This window comes from Aristolochia californica, unplaced genomic scaffold (genome assembly GCF_029961685.1).
Source record: "Aristolochia californica isolate CCGP_79_NKW_82.1479 unplaced genomic scaffold, dmAriCali1.0.hap1 SCAF_2, whole genome shotgun sequence".
NCBI classification, from domain to species: domain Eukaryota; kingdom Viridiplantae; phylum Streptophyta; class Magnoliopsida; order Piperales; family Aristolochiaceae; genus Aristolochia; species Aristolochia californica.
The window spans coordinates 47616136-47633821 of NW_027181881.1; the positions used below are offsets into that span (position 1 = coordinate 47616136).

The window sequence follows — 17686 nt, forward strand, 5'->3', positions numbered from 1 at the left end:
ATTGTGAACTCTTTGATGACACTCTTTGGGTTTTGAAAGAAATATAAGAGAGACTGATTGAAAAAGTCTAGCTTCTTTCAGTTTTACATTCAAACTTAATATCTCACGTGGTGGGACGCAAGATATTACACCCCTCTATTGAGAGAAATTTAATTTACTAATGATATGTATTAAGTGTGTCGATGTAGCTCAAAAGGTCCTTAAAGAAAATTTCTAGTAGCATATCTGTTTCACTGTCAAAAGACTGCTAGACGGACCCATGTAAAAAGGGATAAGCAGGTCATACCATTTTGACATTTAGCAAAACTTGGTAAAAAACAAGTCCCTTTTTAAAAAAATATGCATTAAATCTTATTTTTTATTTTGAATATGTTGGTACATCACATTCATGTTTTGGAGATCTACAACATTTGGATATGTGACTGAATTCTTGAAAAATTTGAAACTTTAAATAGAGGGATCGACTTTTGTACTAGGGCTTGACTCCTTTTTGACTCTCTGGCTTGTTTAGATAGGTATTTTTAGTCAACCCTTTTATGGGGTTGGGTCCTTTTGTTACTCTACATCTTATAGGGCTCCACTGCTTGATATAATACACTTAATCAATAACTCAAGTGTTTGTTATCATTAAAATTATAGCAATAAAAATTTTGAAACCTGATTAGTATTACTAGCAACTAAAGTCAATGATGTCATTACTATTTATCAATATTGCAAGTGATGAAACCTGATTGAGTCAAGTTTTTTCTGAACTAGATCACCTTGCTCAATTGATTGTTTCATTAAATTTAATAGCTCTTGCTCAAGAAAAATCCCATAAAGAGCAAGGTGACCCTCCCAATTAGAAACTGATCATTTGATTGAGAATGGTAATTGATGATATGGTTTTAAGGAAATAAAATTCTTTTCCTTCGTTATTCAAACACATATGTGTAATTAGTATTATTTCCATATGGCCCAGTTGAAAAAAAGTTCAAAGTGGACCAAAATTATTTGCTAGAAATTAGAGAAAATTCGAGGCATTTCGTAAGAGATTATAGCGGATTAGAGTTAACTAGATAGTGTCATCGTGGTCTCTCGGTGAGAATGTGGATTGATAATTGCTTCTAAGGTTTCAGCCATATAAAATATTTTGCTCCGACTTACATTGCTTTCACTTATGCCCAATTACAAAGTGTAGAAAGGTATCGATCAAGCAAAAGAGATATATCTGCAGCAAAGGATGCAAATCCGTACTCAATTGTAAAGGTGTTGTTCAGTTCGTCATCTAATATTTACTTCGTGTTGGATCTTCTAATATGCTTAATATTCAATTAATTTTTTAAAGAAGAACGTCCAAAAGAACAAGACAACCCACACCGGTATATCCTCATCGTTTGAACAACCTTCGATCTGACCTTGTCCTGATGAACAATATTGATTCGATTCCCATCGTTTGAGCGACAAATGGCAATTACTGATAATAAGGTTCCACCATAGAAAATACTTTGCTGTCCTTGCTCTGTCGCATCCGTGGACACACTCTGCTTTTCATTCACCGAGACGCGGAGATCTAAGTGAAGATACACCTTATGCAATAGATAATTCGCCTGGCTTTATTAAGAGATTGTACTAGGGAAGCATTGGCACTGAACTTGAGGTTTTCTTTGCAGACCGTCTTCAAATCGATGTTTCCTAGTTCTGAAAATTTCAAACTACTAGCTTAAAAAATAAGAAATACGTTGACTGCACGAAGCAGCATTACGTGGGTGTCGCTTAACATGTATTTTGTTCTGCCACAAAATTAATCTACAAAACCCGTCTACTCGCTGCTACCGAAACTATATATTCATTACGACCCTGTTTGATCTCGACATGGTAGCCTGCTTTCTTTGATAAGTTTGAGTATCCATTAATGGCCATGGAGTCTACTGTGGATTACTACGATCGAGCGAAAGACGTGAAAGAATTCGACGAGTCGAAAACAGGAGTTAAAGGCCTTGTAGACTCCGGAATCACTGCCATCCCCCGAATTTTCATCCACCCGCCTGAGAATCTCATTGGCCTTCGATCCCCTCATCCGGGTGCAATTCAGATCCCCACCGTCGACCTCTCCGACTTCAATGCTAACCCAGACAGATCCCATATCGTCCAACAGATACGAGACGCCGCCGGTGAGTTCGGCTTCTTCCAGATCGTTAATCACGGCATCCCCATTCCCATCATGGATGGTACCCTTTCAGCTGTTAAGTCATTTCATGAACTCCCAACTGAGAAGAAGAAGCCGCACTACGATCGGTCGCGCCAGGGTGGTGTCTTTTACATCACTAATTTGGACCTTCTGCGATCCAAGGCCGCTACCTGGGCTGACACGCTCGGTATAGAAATTGCCCCCGTTCCACCAGAGTGGGAGAGGGTTCCAGCCACCTGCCGAAGTGAGTTAATGGAGTGGAGCATGCAGACGAAGAAGCTCGCAGGAGTATTAGCTGAACTGCTCTGTGAAGGGTTGGGATTCCACCAGGATAGGTTGAAGGAGCTCAAGTGCCTGGAGTCGAGGGTAATGGCGGCTCACATCTACCCACCTTGCCCACAGCCTGATTTGACTTTGGGGACCCACTCACACACAGACCCTCTTTTGCTCACCATTTTGTTGCAGAACGAACTAGAGGGTTTACAGGTGAAAATTGGTGAGGAATGGGTAACCGTTAAACCCATTCATGGCGGTCTCGTCGTAAATATAGGTGATATTCTCCAAGTAAGATACATCCATTAACACTAGTGCTTATATTGAATCTAATATCGTTTTATTCTTTAAAGTAGAAGCTGTTTAATTATGTATATTGATGACGGAATTTGTAGATTATGTCGAATGGGTTGTACAAGAGCGTTCAGCATCGTGTGGCGGCCAATCCCCACAAGAAGCCGCGTATCTCCGTAGCAGCTTTCTTTGGCCCAACTGAGAAAGGAAATTCTCTTTGCTATGGACCTCTTCCAGAACTGCTTTCAGGGGAGAAGTCAGCATTTTATCGAAGCTTTACTATGACGGAGTTCATCACTTTGTTTTACAATAAGGAACTGTGTGCATTAAAAAACAACTTCAAGCTGTAGTTCATGTCAATCGGTGGTGTATCCAGCCAACTATGGTTCCTTCTGTGCTCCGCTTTCGGATATCGATGTCTTAGACTAGTTGCTACAGAGTATGAAACTTGAAAATTCTGTAATTTCTGTAATTTCTGTAATAGTTGATGATGGATCCAGATTCTGTGGAAGTATTCTTGTAAGCATTATGTGAAATGCTGGGCTGTTATTTGTTTTGCATAAAATGTTCAACAGATTTCATCTTTGACAATGAACTCAATTCTACTCTTCTTCTTGCAAGGTGCCACTGATCATCCTAGAGAACAAATTAACCTTATTGCTTTCTCCAAAAATTTTCTGTACCAATACCTGAGGAAGGCTTTCCAGTTCTATAGTCAACTTCTAATATCCTACAAATATAAGGATTTTTGTGTCATCATAAGAACTTTAAATTTTAGAAAATTAATTTTCTTTTGACTTATTTGTCCGTTAGGAAATTTTCTTGAGAAAATTCTTTTATGGAAGACTTTAGAGTCGAAGTACAAGCAAGAAATAAAGTTTGAACAATTTTTTTTCATAGGAGAGTATTTCACCTACACGATGGCATATGGGTAATTGGTAATCGATCAAGCACATAAAATTCAAAACATTGTTGTTAAGATTATTGCCAAGGGTATTCATATTCATGATAGGATACGAGTATTTGCCCTCATAGAAAAACTTCCTCCATCATGGTCAGACTTCAAGATCCAGATGAAACATAAAAGAGAACTTCCCACATTAGACAAACTGTTGGTGTCGATTCAGATAGAAGAAAAACACAAAAATAACATTGAGAAAAACTTGGGCAACGAATTTGAAGTTAGTGGAAGACCAAACTTGATAGAATAAAAGAAGACTAACTTCATAAAGAAGAAGCCTAAGAAAATCTTTGGTAAGCCTAAACAGAAAATTCAAAAGGAACAAAACAAGAGGGCGTGTTATGTCTATAGAAAATCGGGTCACTTTGCTAAATAGTATAGACACAAGAAAAATAAACGGCAAGGTGATAATACGACTCCCCAAACAAACATGATAATCAGAACTAGCTCAACTAGAACCAATGGCAAGTTAGTAACAACTAACCTGGAAATAAATTTGGCATTTAATCCAACTGATTGGTGGATTGACACAAGAACAATTGTTCATATTTGTTATAATATTTCATCTTTTTCTTCCTAGCAGGAGGTCAAAGGGAGAACTGTGACAATGGGCAATTCCAATGTTGTTCAACTGATAGGTGAAGGAGAAAAAGAGTTGAAATTCATATCCGCAAACACTCTCACTCTTCACAATGGGCAGTACCTACTAGACGTATGGAAGAATCTTGTTAGTGGTTTTTTTTTTAATCAATTAGGCTACAAATTAGTGTTTAAATTGAATAAGGTTGTAATTTACCATGGGTGGGTCTTTTTTAGGGAAGGCTTTTATTTCTTATGGTATATTCAAATTAAATATAATTTTTGCCAAAAATATCAATGAGAATAAAACTTTATCTTATGTCATGTTAATTGACTCTTTTGACTTATGGCACTGTAGACCTAGACATGTAAATATGAACACTCTAACAGAATGATGAATTTATATTTAATACCTAAAAATAACATAGAGTTACAAAATAAATGTGAGATATGTGTCCTATAAAAACAACCTAGAAAGCCATTTATGTCAAAGAGTAGATGTTCTGACCTTCTAGAGCTTATACACAATGACATTGTTAAGTTGTGGAACTTAATTAACACCCTACGCAGTTTGGAAATTTTACTTTTGTATCGTGGTTGCCCTAATTTTCTCTTTATAATTGAGGAGCGCCGTTTTTAGGGTTTAATCATTACCGAGAAGGAGTTGGAGTTGTAGCTCGAGAGGTTAGAGAGAAATACCTATAAGTGTACGATTTCTCTTATAAACTATTTCATCTTCATAGTGAATTACTGTAGCTGCAAAAGACAGGACATAGTCTTACCTTGAGGCGACCTGTATAAATTTTTTTGTGCTTTTTTGTGCTTATTTTTTCCCCTCCTTATGCATTTATTATTATTGCTCTCGATAGTTTGGAATTAAGGCGTTTAATTCCTAACAAACATATGTGAAATGAGTGGTATTTTGACTAGAGGAGGAAAAAATATTTTATTACCTTTATAGATGATATGTCCAAATACTGCCATGTGTGTCTAATTAGGACTACGGATGAGAAAGCTAAGTCCTAAGACTTACGATGTAGTTTTCATAGGATATGCAGAAAACTACAATGCATATCAATTTTTAGTAGTACATTTAGATTTACCTGATATTTCTGAATATTAAAGAATTTGATGATGTTGTATTTTTTGAAAATGTGTTGCATATGAAAGAAAAGAAAAAATTACAAATAGGAGAGACTTCTAGATACCGCAATGAGAATATTGAAATAGTGTCATAAACTGAACTTAGGCGGACTAAGAGACCTAGGATAGAAAAGAACCTAGGAGATGATTTTTACACATTCCCCATAGAGGATGATCCATTGACTTTTACCGAAGCATCCATGTGGGAGGAAGCAGTTAAAGTGAAATGGATTCAATTCTTTCACATCATAAATGGGAATTAACAAACTTACCTCTAGGGTCTAGACCAATTGGATGCAAATGGATTTTCAAAAGGAAATGTAATCCTGATGGATCCATAGAAAAATACAAAGCTAGATTAGTTGCTAAAGGTTTTAGTCAAAGAGAATGGATCAATTTTTTTTTACACGTATTCACCAGCCACTAAGATAACTACAATTTGAGTGCTTATTGCACTGACTACATCATATAACCTCGAAATACATTAGATGGATGTTAAAACAACTTTTCTCAATGGTGAATTAGAAGAACAAATTTATAAGGAAAAATTAGAGGATTTTGTAGTTCCTGGTCATGAGAATAAGGTGTAAACTAGTCAAATCTTTCTAAGGTTTAAAACAAGCTCTTAGGCAGTGGAATGAAAATTTTGATAGGGTAATCCTATCATATGGTTTCAAAATATGTGATTTTCATAAATGTGTATCAATAAGACTTTCATTATGTTATGTCTTTATGTTGATGACATCTTGATATTTGGAAATGAAAATATCAAAATATTAGATGTAAAAAAATACCTTAATGCTAATTTTGATATGAAAGACCAAGAGTTAGCGAATGTGATTTTATGAATCAGAATAATTAAAAATAAAAATGAGATTGCTTTGAGTCAATCTCATTATGTGGTAAAAGTTATGGAATGGTTCAGATATGAGAACTGTAAACTGGTTAGCACTCCATATGATTCTAGCATAAAATTAAAGAAGAATGGTGGGGATAGTGTTTTAAACTTGAGGTACTCTCAAATTATTGGAAGTCTCATGTATTTACCAATTGCATCAGACCAGATGTTTCCTACGCGGTAGGAAGACTGAGTAAGTATACGAGTAATCCTGATAAAACTCATTGGGATGCTATTGAAAGACTTCTTAAATATTTCAAAGGTAATGTTAAATACAAAATATATTAATCTGGTTTTTCCACTATTCTAGAATGGCACAATTATGCTAACTGGGTTTCTGATTCCAATAACACTAATGCCACTAATGGTTTTGTATTTACATTATGTGGCGGAGCCGTCCCTTGGAAATCTTCCATGTAGACCTTGATTACCAAATGTACCATGGAGATTGAGATGGTAACCTTAGAGTTCACTGGTGGAGAAGCTGAATGGCTTAGGGGTTTATTATCAAACATTCCCATGATGGATAAGCCAAGTCCAACTATCTTAATTAATTGTGATAATTAAACAACTATAATGAAAATTAAAATTAAAAATCATAATTCAAAGTCGTCTAGGCATATTGAGCTCTGATATAAAATTTTGAGGAAGATCACATCCACTGAAGTTATATAACCTTAATTTATATTAAATTAGTGGAAAACTTGGCAGATCATCTGACAAAGGGTTTGTCGAGAAGACAAGTGCAATATGCTTCAAGAGGGATGGGACTAAAGCCTACTACTTGAGTCACCGTCAATGGCAACCGAACCTATCTGATTGGAAATCCAAAGATGAAGGTTCAATGAGAAAAAACAAGTTGAATGACTGACTGGTAGGAGCTCCAAATTAAAGTGAATTTTATTCGCGTATCTCTATAAAGTAAGTGCTTAACTGCACTAGATATAAAGTTGGTGTATTACCTTATTGATATTGAGGTTATTATTGCATAGTATAGAGATGCAATATACCCTTAGACATATCACCGATGTGAGTGTGTGATTGTGTGGCCGTGGTCTAACTGAGAATTAAAGTTTGTTCTCTAAGAGGCACTCACAATACAAGATACATATGCATGGCCATAACGCGCTACCCCGATGGAACTCACACTTAGCCTACACATAAGTCCATGTTCAAGATTCATTCACTTAGGACCAATGTAGGTGGTGAAATTCCAACTAGATGCAAGCTTAATTTCGAAAGACACCTATCATCGAAAGCTATAATGTGTTGATTGCTCGAACCTTGTCCAATCTAAATCTTGGTTTTCAATTTTTTAAAATGGTGGGGAATGTCAGAGTTTTTTTTTTAAAAAAAAGGTATGCATGCACAACAGGTATGTGCCCGTGTCTTGCTCAATTGGTTAGAGTGTTGTGTTAAAATGCCAAGGTTGTAGGTTTGAGATATGCCTAGACCAAAAACTTATATTTTTATTTGGTTCTATCTTCTTTAGTCAATACAACACAATTTTGATAAGAAATACCCCCCTTGTCTCGACGGGAAAGATGCTTAATATCATTTGATTGAATAGTTCCTCAATATGTTTGACCAAAACTACATATTAAACATAACAAAACAATAGAAGGAGATAAATGATTCATGGGTGGCGTAAGAGAAGGTAGAAGGAACGGTGTGATTGAGAAAATGAAGGCGGGCAGTTGAATTCCGATGCCTTAGTCTGTCATAAGCCAAATTGCTAAATTTTTTTAAAAAATACAACCTGTATATGGAAGTCTCTCTGTGACAATGTGAACAAAATGTTATACTTAATCAACAACGTGGGCGGGTGTTATCTGCTTAAAACAATAACGAAATAGTCAAAGGAAACCGTGTATATAAGGATAAACACCCAATTTCAGATCGACATTGCAGCCGGCGTTTTCTTGTTAAATCCATTGTTGATCAGTATTGAGGGAGGCAGTATACAGTAATGGCCACCGAGTCTTCTCAGGAAGAGTACTGCAATCGAGCCAAAGAAGTGAAAGAATTCGACGACTCCAAAATCGGAGTGAAAGGACTTGTAGACTCTGGAATCATAACCATCCCCCGATTTTTCATACACCCCCCTGAAAATCTCACTGGCATTCGATCCCACCATCCGGAGGCAATACAGATCCCCACCATCGACCTCTCCGACCACAATTCTATCCCGGCCAGATCCCATATCGTCCAACAGATACGAGACGCCGCCTCTCAGTTCGGCTTCTTCCATATCGTTAACCATGGCATCCCCGTTTCCATCATGGATGCTACAATTTCAGCTGTTAAAGCATTCCATGAACTCGGAACTGAGGAAAAGAAGTCACACTATGATCGGTCGGGCGAAGGTGGTGTCTATTACGCCACTAATTACGACCTGTTCATATCGAGGGTAGCTACCTGGCGCGACACGCTCGAGGTACAAACTGCCCCAGTTCCGCCGGACTGGAAGAGGGTTCCGGCCATCTGCCAAAGTGAGCTAATGGAGTGGAGCAGACAGACAAAAAGCCTCGGAGAAGTATTGGCTGAACTTCTCTGTCAAGGGTTGAGATTACAGCAGGACAGGTTGAAGGAGCTAAAGTGCATGGATTTGAGGTCAATTGTGGGTCATTGCTACCCGCATTGCCCACAGCCTTATCTGACACTAGGGATCAACTCACACACGGACCCTCTTGTGCTGACCATCTTGTTGCAGAGCGAAGTGGAAGGTTTACAGGCGAAAATTGGGGAGGACTGGATAAACATTAAACCCATGCATGGCGCCCTCGTCGTAAACATAGGTGATCTTCTCCAAGTAAGATACATCCATTCACCAGCTTTTTTTCCACTCTCCGTAATAAAGTCATAATTGAACAGCAGGTTTCAAATGAATTATTCTAGAAAATAATAACTGTTATCTTTGTTTTAATGGTGGAACTTGAAGATTATGTCGAACGGGGTCTACAAAAGCGTTGAACATCGTGTGGTGGCCAATTCCAACAAGGACTCGCGTATCTCCATTGCAGCTTTCTTGGGGCCAACAGAGAAAGAGGGTTCTCGGAGCTACGGGCCTCTTCCAGAGCTACTTTCAGAAGAGAAACCTGCTCTGTATCGAAACTTTACGATGGAGGAGTTCATGACACAGTTTTTCAGTAAAGAGCTGTGTGTCTTAGTTAACCACTTTAAGATATAGTTAGCATCAGTTTGTGTTATTATTGTACTATTTTTCTTCTTTCATAAGAAACCATTTGTATCTATCAACTTTATCTATCATTGAACACTTTGAGCTTGGATTGCAAAGATAGTATAAATCTTTCAATTGAGACATAAGCTGAAATATGCAGGTAAAAAACATAGGTTTAGTCTGAAGTAATCATCCCCAAGACTTGGAAAGCTACCAAGTAGCTTTAGACATTGATAATATGAAATTGTTCATCACTTCAAGAGGAAATGGGAAAACACCAATCTTTGTGATTGAAAGAAAATTTTGAGTTACTCGCACAAAAAGCCCAAAAAATTCATCCATAAATGTTTCTAATGAAAGTTGTTAAGAAATAACTACTGGATTAACTAAGAAGCAGAAATAACAAGACACCAATTTTAACGTGGTTAGCCCAAATCTGGCTACGTCCACAGGCTGCTGTAGATATTTTATATAGGGAGAAAAAATTACACAAATCACAACCCATAACTTCATCCAATAATAGAGAAGAACAATTTCACCTTACTGCTGTAGTACTGTCACTGCTGCTACCAGCGACGGTACTCAAGTCCTGTAAGTTGCTCTTCTTCGATCTCGACCTCCTTAAGGCACTGTCTTTGTTCTACTACCATCCGAATCCTATTCGGAAAGCTCAAACGGACGCAGCCAACCAAAGAAGCAGCAGATCTCTGCAACTGTTGAGCTCTAAAAACGCAGATCCGTCTTGAACTCTTGAGCAATTTCTCGGACCCATAAAACGCTAGAAAGTAAGCTTCCTGATCAGCTTGTCTTGTAGCCGGCACCAAACCCCTGACGGCGATGTTCTCCCAGATTCAAAAGCCAATCTTACTGAAGTCGGACTCACATAGAAACAAAAATGACAGCATCGAAGCGGCCTCACGCGACGGTCAGGGGAAAGGTTTTATTTTTCTCTTTTGCTGTTACAGTAAGTCCCAAACCTTCTCTGTATCTCACAGCAACATCGAGTCCCGAGAGTTCTTTGTTCCCGCAGCAACGTCGAGTCCCAAGGGTAAAATTAAAATCAAGAGAGAGACACATTTTAATTTTTGCTTGAGTATAGCACATGCCAAAGAAAGAAATGTCCTTTTTTACTCGTCGACCCATATCTCTCTGACAACGGCCCATGTCTCCTCTAACATTGAAAGCTAAATGTTTTTAATGAAAACTAACTATTTGAAAGCAAAATTTATGTTGATAATATGTAAATTATTTTTGGTGGAATTCTGCGGTTACTATGGTTTAACATCTATCAGTGGACTGCACATAGCGGTTAAACTCTAAACCCTAAATCCTAAATCCGTTAGAAAAAATATGAATTTTTTTTCCATTTTTCAGGAAAAGTTTTCTTTGTGGTTTTTTTTTTTTTTTTGGATTTAGAGGTGGAAAATTCCGATTGTAAATATATAGTTTTTTTAGTGAGTCATCCAAAAAACCCAAAAGAAAAGAATTCCTGGAAAATACTAGAATTGAACTCCTTTGAGATCTTGATATAATTAAAGATTGCAATAAACAATTTTTTGTTTATTCTATCAAAGCCTTGAAGCTGTCAAACATAAGACGAGATCAAAGTCGTGGTTAGATATAATATTGGTGAGAAGCAAGTCAAATTGCCAGAATGTCATCACAAGTATCATACGTTATTGGAACCATCAATTTGCCAGAAAGTCATCGAAACTGAGACGGTGACCTAAAGAGAAAATAATGTGCTCTCGTTACTCTTTCACTTTCCGTCCACTACCTTGCTTTCCATATGACCCCAATTGAAAATCGCCGACATTTAGACCGCAGGGATTTTACTCTACTACCCTTTTTTAAAATAATAATACAAATAAATAATTTTTTAATTTAATATCATAAATATTGTAAGCTTTGATCGCGTACTGGTACCGTATCTTTATGTCACATCATTGCATCATCATGTCATGTCTCTAATGCCACATCATTGATTTAGGTTATTTTGTAATTTAAAAATATTAATTTCTAATTTTAAAAAATCTTACAAATTTCATTTCATTACCTTCACTTTAATATAATAAAAATATAAATTTTGATTATTAATTGTTTTAAAAGTATTTTTAATGTAATTAGTACCTTAGTTTTTTATACCTTAATGTAATTATTTTACTTTAAGATATTATTTAATTTAATACAATATTAAGTAAAAATAATTTAGTATTTAAAATTTTTATTTGTTGGTACAAAATTTCTACCTTATTTTTTATAATAAAAAATATAAAATTCGTATATTAATTAATAAAAAATATTTTAGAGTTTAAAAAATTAATTTATCAGCACGTGTTTAATTACTTTCTATTTTAAAATATTTTTTAAAAATTGTTTTAAAAATCTTATTTAACTCTTAAAAATATTTTAAAAAATATTTTGGGTGGTAATGGCTGCCGGTTTTTCTGGTTTCTTTACAAGATGCGCCCAAACAAAAACAGCCGCCAGTGCCGCGACTAAGAACGGCCCCAAAGATTTCCATTGTCCGTCGCTGTGATTGCTCCTTTTCACCGCCAATGACCACGCTGTCTGATCGGCCTCCGTAAACTTGCTTTGAAGGCCCACAACTGTTGTCGTCTCAAAATTGGATTTGTAGATATGAATGGTTGTCTGGTTGTCTTCGTTTGATTGAAACTGAGATGGTGACCTGAAGAGAGTATACTCTGCTCTCGTTACTCTTTCACTGCGCATTACCCAATTGAAAATTGTACAAATTTACCGAGATTTAGACAGCAATATTCAAGGCAATGGATGATTCGCCTTGCTTAATAAGGAGATGAACCATTGCAATGGTTTTTTTATAAGCTCGATGCTGACAGACCCTTCTGCAAATCTTATCTTTTTTTCCTCCGGCTTTGCCTAACCCATATTTTACTCAGCCAGGATCTCCTATCAGCAACCGAAACCATTAGGAACGCAGTTTGATCTCGACATTGTAGAGAATCAGTATTCGTTAATGGCCATGGGATCATCTGTGGACTACTATGATCGAGACAAACAATTAAAAGAATTCGACGACGCCAAGATTGGGGTCGGAGGTCTTTTAGACACTGGAATCACAACCATCCCCCGATTTTTTATCCAGCCACCTGAGAATCTCGTTGGCCTTCGATCCTATCCAGGCGCAGTTCAGATCCCCACAATAGACCTCTCCGACCTCAACTCTACCACGGCCAGATCCCATATTGTTCAACAGATACGCGATTCCGCTGCTAAATTTGGCTTTTTTCAGATCCTTCACCACGGCATCCCCCTTTCTGTCCTTGACGATACGATTTCAGCTATTAAAGCATTCCATGTGCTCCCAACGGAGGAGAAGAAGCCGCACTACGATCGATCTGAGAAGGGTGGTGTCTCCTACTCCACCAGCGTCGACCTTTTCCGATCCAAGGCAGCTAACTGGCGCGACACACTCAGGGTAAAAACTGCCCCAGTTCCGCCGGACTGGGAGATGGTTCCGGCCATATGCCGGCGAGAGTTAATGGAGTGGAGCAGGCAGACGAAGAAGCTCACAGAAGTTCTGGCTGAACTGCTCTGTGAAGGATTGGGATTACCACGGGACAAGTTGAAAGAGCTAAAGAGCCTGGAGGGTAGTAGGATGTTAGCTCACTGCTACCCATATTGCCCACAGCCCAATCTAACACTGGGGATTGGCGCACATACAGACCCTCTTTTGCTCACCATTTTGTTGCAGAACCAACGGGAGGGTTTACAGGTCAAAATCGGGGATAACTGGATAAACATTAAACCCATCCATGGCGCCCTCGTCATAAATATTGGCGATCTTTTCCAAGTAAGATACACCTGTCGACTACCTTTACCACTTTCTATGTACATTCAAGTCATTTACAGTAGTGCATATTGGATGTATGGCGATTTCGAATGCTTTACTCTAGAGAATAACAGTTGTTTTCGTGGTTTTAATGGCTGACTTTGAAGATTATTTCGAACGGGGTCTACAAGAGCTCTGAGCATAGGGTGGTGGCCAGTTCCTCTAAGGAGCCTCGCATCTCCATAGCAAACTTCATTGGCCCCGCCGAGAAAGGGAATTCGCATTCCTATGGTCCTCTTCCAGAACTACTTTCAGGAGAGAAACCAGCACTGTATCGAAACTTGACCATTGAGGAATTGCTTGCAGCCTTTTTCAGTAAAGAGATATCCAGCTTAGTCAACTGCTTCAAGATATAATTAGCATGGTCTTTCATCGTGAAGACCGTGCTTCCTGGTGTATTAGCGATATGCGTATCCTCCTTTGTAATTGTTGTAACTAGTTCAATTCTGCTTCTCCCTTTCTGTAATCGTTGTAAATTGATGGTCGAGTGCTCTGGTTGTTCTAACCCTTAGAGGAATTGGAGTGATTCTTAAGGGATCATGTTTTCTAAAATCAGCATATGATGAAGAAGAAGATGAATCACTTGAAAACTCAAGCCACGTTTAGACCAGATTTCAACACTTTTTTTAGGGCTTACACAAAGTGCTGATTAATCAAATAATAGTCCTTAGAATTTTGATTAAAAAGAACTATGAGCAATGACTATATTAATGGCTGAACATATGAGAATAAAAAAAACACAGGAACATGAAGAGAACGGCTTTTCAACACTTAAAATCAAATATTTTTCTAACTAGAAATTCCAGAAATCAGACACATAAGTTACTAAAACAAAGGGTAATCCAAATTAATACCTTAAGCTATAGCTAGGCAAGAGGAGACATAACTATGCATAAACATGGATTATGGAACCTTAATGCTGGAAAGAAAAGAGATTTTGGCCATGAACACACTGCAGGTTAAATCTTGAATAAAAAACCAAATATGAAATTCGTTTTTCAGTCATGCATGAGCCATAAAGAACTTGATTTTTCAAGAAATATGATAAGGGATTCAAAACGAATTTTAGAAAAAACTAAAGGTTATTTTGAATGAATAAGAACATGAATTAAAGATCATAACATACTTATCTGAGATTTAAACCTTGCTGGAATTAAAAGAACAACACCTTTCCTACTTGAAAAAACAACACTTTTGCCTCTTTTATCCACTTCAAACACTTTTGAGCAGATTTTGATTGACAACCCTAGGGTCCTTGCTCTGATATATGTTATATTCTAGGGTTACATGTTCTGATACCATGTTATATATTGGAAGAAGAAGAAGAAAGAACAGAAAGAGAGCAAGTGAGACTCAAAGAAGGATAAGAAAAGAGATAGAAGAGCACAACCAAATGAGCCCTCCCCCTTGTTCCCAATTTATAGATATGAAGGCGTAAACCCTAATACATGAAAGAAAAGAAGGACCATTGACTTTACACATAATTACATCATTATGTCACTCTCTCACTTAATTACTTACATTGTCATTATTTCCCTCAACACTTTTTAAAGGTAGCACAAACACAAATCACCTCTTAGGTGAAAAATAAAAGACTTGAGTCAAGCTGGATGTTAGGCACACTTTTTTACTTTTTAGCTAGTAGGTAGGCATTTGTCACGGTGCCCAAGCCCACAACATACTCATCGGGCCTATGACCCCTTTGAGGATACATAGAGGAGGTTCTTGCCCAAGCCCTCTATGGATGGCCCAACCCATGTTCTAGAAGGAGGGATCTCTAGAAGGTTCCGCACATACACCAAGTTGGGTTCGGTATATGCACTTGGGCATACACCCTTGTATTGTATATAAGAGTCTAGAAAAGTCCATAACTAGATGGTAGTGGAATATTCTAGAAGGATCCAAACCATTGGATCAATGACAAGTGTATACAATCTAGAACATTCATTGCTCCCCCTCAAAACTATAAATAGGGGAGAGTCCCTCATTTGTACACAACTCATTGGAGTATAATACAATCTCTCTTGAGCAAGTCCCTTGAGTCCTCTTAAGTTCTCTTATTGCTTTCATCGGGCGAGTGAGTGTAGCCCTTGCAAGTAAGAGTGAGAGTTAGGCTGACTTGTGTCTTTGCAAAAGGAGTTTGCACACAAGTGTCGCACGGGTTAAGGAAAGGAGTTGCGACCCCGTGACAGTTGGTATCAGACCTTCGGTTCGAGAGGGGGAATTGCTGAGGATTATTGCTGCGTCATGGCCAGCGATTCGCAAGTGACCAACGTACCGGTGGAGGGCCAGTCTTCACAGACAAAAAGAGATATGTCAAGGGACCGTGGTCAGGAATCGACTTTGGATGCTCGTATGTCTATACTGGAGGCTCGGGCCGGTAAGTTCGAACAAACTCTCTTTGAGTGTTTGAACAAATCGAACGCTTTTGTAGATGCCTTGCATAGTCTTGAAGCCGACATGTGAAGTGCAGGAGAGGTTTTTAAAACCTTGAATGAAAAGACAACAGAGAAGGTTGAAAGCATGTCGAAAAGACTTGAGACTATGGAAGGAGAAATGGCTAGCCTTCACCAAGAAGTAGCTGAGCTCGAAGATGTTAAAATTCGATTGACCCAATTGGAGAAGGCGGTAGCTTCTGGGGGAGGGCTTGGACCGAGGGAGTTTGACTTGGAGAATTTTCTTTGGCAAATGGAGCAATACTTCAAAGCCGCCAAGATTTCGGAGGAAGCTTTGAAGGTGGATACAACCACTATGTATCTCACCGACGATGCAATGCTATGGTGGAGACGGAGGTACGGTGATGTGACCGAAGGCCGTTGCACTATAGCAACGTGGGAAGATTTCAGGAAGGAGATCAAGTCTCAATTCTTCCCAGAGAACGTGGAGTACTTAGCTCGGAAGGATCTAAAGCGGCTAAAACATACGGGGTTTATTCGAGAATATGTCAACCAGTTCACAGCCTTGCTGCTAAATATATCTGACATGGCTGAGAAAGACAAGCTCTTCTTCTTCATGGACGGTTTGCAACCTTGGGCGGAGCAAGAGTTGCAAAGGCGGGGAGTTCAAGACCTGGCCACCGCACTCTCAACAACGGAGAAGTTGGTCGAATTCACAAAGAAGGTTGAGGGTTCAAACAAAGACAAAAAGGGCAAGCCTAACCAAGGCAAAGGCGGGGGAGACAAACCGAAGTACCAGAAGGAAGAAGGCAAGAAAACCAGCTATGATAAAAAAGGCAAAGGTAAGTTCGTCCCTCGTCACTCTGGTTGTTTCATTTGTGACGGAGACCATAGAGTTTTTGAGTGCCCAAAGAAGAAAGCTCTCAATGCCTTGTTGGTGAACATGGAAGGCCATGAGGAGGAGAACGAGAATGAGGAGGAGCCTAAGATGGGGGCACTTAGACTCCTCAATGCCATTAAGGGGCAGGCTCATGTGGAAAAACATGTTGCCCATTCAGTCAAGGACCTCATGTACGTAGACGTGTATCTAAATGGCAAAAACACACGTGCTATGATTGATACGGGAGCCACTCACAACTTCATCTCAAGAGAAGAGGCCAAGAGGCTGGGTCTCAAGTTGGAGAATGATGTGAGCAGGATGAAGGCGGTCAACTTTGAGGCTAAACCAGTGATTGGAGTTGCAAGGAGCATCGCCTTTAAGGCAGGAGAATGGCAAGGTACTATTAACCTGACAGTAGTGCCCATGGATAACTTCAAGGTCATTCTCGGAATAGAGTTCCTTAGCTCAGCCAAGGCCATTCCTATGCCATGCTTAGGTGTGTTAAACTTTTTGGATGAGAAGGCACCTTGCATGGTCCCGGTGTTAAAGGATGACAAAAAGATAGGAAAGATGTTATCGGCTATGCAGTTGGTCAAGGGCCTCAAGAAGGGTGAGGTAACCTACTTGGCCACTTTGTCAGAAGAGAAAGACGGGATGCCCATGCCACGAGAAGTCGAGAAGGTCCTTAGTGATTTTAAGGACGTTATGCCGCCAGATCTGCCCAAGAGATTACCACCAAGGAGAGAGGTCGATCACCAAATCGAGTTGGAGCCCGGTTCAAGACCCACTACGCTAGCCCCATATCGGATGTTGCCACCTGAGCTGGAGGAACTACAAGAGTTGTTAGAGCCCCTTATAGAGCCCCGGTATTGTTCCAGAAGAAGCACGATGGGACCCTTAGGATGTGCATCGACTACCGAACACTCAACAAGGTAACCATCAAGAATAAATATCCGATTCCGCTCATAGCAGATTTGTTCGATAGGCTGGCTGAGGCATGGTACTTTAGCAAACTTGATCTACGATCGGGGTACTAT

At 38.8% G+C, this 17686-nt stretch overlaps 3 protein-coding genes across 3 annotated transcripts; all 3 read left to right on the forward strand.

Annotated features, from left to right (window-relative positions):
• The first annotated feature begins 1894 nt into the window (after positions 1-1894).
• On the forward strand, positions 1895-3087 carry LOC137955203 (1-aminocyclopropane-1-carboxylate oxidase homolog 4-like). The gene is made up of 2 exons (XM_068802071.1): positions 1895-2734; positions 2839-3087. The coding sequence occupies exons 1-2, from the start codon at positions 1895-1897 to the stop codon at positions 3085-3087; spliced, it is 1089 nt and encodes a 362-aa protein (XP_068658172.1).
• Positions 3088-8287: 5200 nt separating this feature from the next.
• LOC137955204 (1-aminocyclopropane-1-carboxylate oxidase homolog 4-like) lies at positions 8288-9508 on the forward strand. The gene is made up of 2 exons (XM_068802072.1): positions 8288-9130; positions 9260-9508. Exons 1-2 carry the CDS (start codon positions 8288-8290, stop codon positions 9506-9508), a joined length of 1092 nt encoding a protein of 363 aa, XP_068658173.1.
• Positions 9509-12277: 2769 nt separating this feature from the next.
• On the forward strand, positions 12278-13901 carry LOC137957079 (1-aminocyclopropane-1-carboxylate oxidase homolog 4-like). Its single transcript, XM_068804784.1, has 2 exons — positions 12278-13334; positions 13481-13901. The coding sequence occupies exons 1-2, from the start codon at positions 12498-12500 to the stop codon at positions 13727-13729; spliced, it is 1086 nt and encodes a 361-aa protein (XP_068660885.1). The 5' UTR covers positions 12278-12497; the 3' UTR covers positions 13730-13901.
• Positions 13902-17686: the final 3785 nt, after the last annotated feature.